General features: G+C 33.2%; 1 protein-coding gene across 1 annotated transcript in view; it reads left to right on the forward strand.

Annotated features, from left to right (window-relative positions):
* Positions 1–1,991, forward strand: part of LOC107669555 (protein quaking-like) — a 54,048-nt gene that overhangs the window by 51,312 nt on the left and 745 nt on the right. The window contains exon 3 of the mRNA XM_016461840.1: positions 220–336. Coding sequence (XP_016317326.1) covers positions 220–336 — 117 coding nt within the window. The remainder of the gene's footprint in view (positions 1–219; positions 337–1,991) is intronic.

A 1,991-nucleotide genomic window follows, 5' to 3' on the forward strand; every position in this document is an offset into this window, starting at 1 on the left:
GTTACGAATTACATTAAAATTACTTCAAACTTGAGAATATTATGTGTATTGCCCCCTGCATAATAATGCTTCACTATACAGAAGAAATTCAAAAGTAACATGAAATGTACATTTTATAGTGTTGTTGATGCAAACTGGGACTTGTCAAATGTCAAATCCTTTATCGCTCCATCCGGACGCAGATGCAATGAGTGAGATGTGTGTGTTTGTGTGTTGCAGTTTAATTTTGTGGGCCGGATCTTGGGCCCGCGGGGGCTCACAGCCAAACAGCTGGAAGCAGAGACAGGATGTAAGATCATGGTGAGAGGGAAAGGCTCCATGAGGGACAAAAAGAAGGTAAGAGCTACAAACACATACACATGTACAAACATTCACTATCACATACTTACACATTTATAATAAACACACATGTACATAGAGACAGAGAGTGTCATTTTTGTAACATTTTATAATAAGTATACAATAACAAAGCACTTATAGGTTCAATTCAGGTACATTCAGGTACAAGGTCCCAATTATCCTGAATTAACCTCTAAATCATTCGCAAACTATTCGTTTAAAGTTCATTCAAACCTGTAGTCTCTTGTTAATACCTTAATATATACAAATAGTGATTCTTCAGTAGTAAAGTCATTGTTTATGGTTATTAGGAGAAAATATTCAATAGTCACTTTAGATTAGGTCGCGAAAAAAACTAAATTGCCATTAGATTAATTAAGTGTTTCTAACCTTTACTTGATATTTGTTCAATTATTTCATAGTAAGTTTCCCAAAAATATATAAAAAAAAAAACATTCATCATAAATGTGTAGGAATTTACTTTATAAATAAACATTTATTTGCTATTACTTAATAACTTTTTCATGATTTCATGAACCATAGATATATTTCAGATCCCTTAACCCTATATATATAATACCTAATCCTAAATAGAGTTTAAAAAAATAAAGTACAAAAAAAATAATAATAAATTATAATAATAACCTAACAGGCAGAAAAAAATTTAAAGTGACAATAGTTGCAATATACCAGTATACAGATAATTTTCTTCCACTGGGCCTCTCCTATGTCACTAAAATAAAAAAATCTCAAAAAATTCTAAAAAGTCACACAGAACAGGGAGTTATAATTATGTAAATAAGGCATATGTGTTAAATGCAAAACAGTCTCATAATTATTCATTTACAAATAATAATTTGTAAATTACAGTGACAATAAAGAAAGACATTTCTATTGCACTTATTACATGATTATTACACTTATTTAAAAGTAGAAGCTACAATTTATAAACTACGAATAAACTATTAAATGGTTACTCCACCCCAAAAATGAAAATGTTGTCATTAATCACTTACCTCCATGTCGTTCCAAACCTGTAAAAGCTTCGTTCGTCTTTGGAACACAATTTAAGATATTTTGGATGAAAACCGGGAGGCTTGTGACTGTCCAATTGACTGCCAAGTAAATTACACTGTCAGGTCCAGAAAAGTATGCAAGACATCGTCAGAATAGTCCATCTGCCATCAGTGGTTCAATCTGAATTTCATGAAGCGTCGAGAATAATTTTTGTACGCAAAGAAAACAAAAATAACAACTTTATTCAACAATTCGTCTCCTCCGTAGCGCCATTTTGGAGAGTATTCACTGAACGTAAACTGCGTACGCTATTCTGTGTCAGCCGCACCACATGGATGCGCTGTTTTCGTTCAAATCAAAGCATAAATAAACGTAGAAAACGTATCCATGTGGTGCGGCTGACACAGAGAAGTAGAACAGTATACGCAGCTTACGTTCAGTGAATACTCTCCAAAATGGCGCTACAGTGACGCAGAGGAGACAAATTGTTGAATAAAGTCGTTATTTTTGTTTTCTTTGCGTACACAAATATTCTCGACGCTTCATGAAATTCAGATTGAACCACTGATGGCAGATGGACTATTCTGACGATGTCTTTCATACTTTTCTGGACCTTGACAGTGTTATTTACTTGG

Source organism: Sinocyclocheilus anshuiensis, unplaced genomic scaffold (assembly GCF_001515605.1).
Source record: "Sinocyclocheilus anshuiensis isolate Anshui unplaced genomic scaffold, SAMN03320099.WGS_v1.1 scaffold460, whole genome shotgun sequence".
Classification (NCBI taxonomy): domain Eukaryota; kingdom Metazoa; phylum Chordata; class Actinopteri; order Cypriniformes; family Cyprinidae; genus Sinocyclocheilus; species Sinocyclocheilus anshuiensis.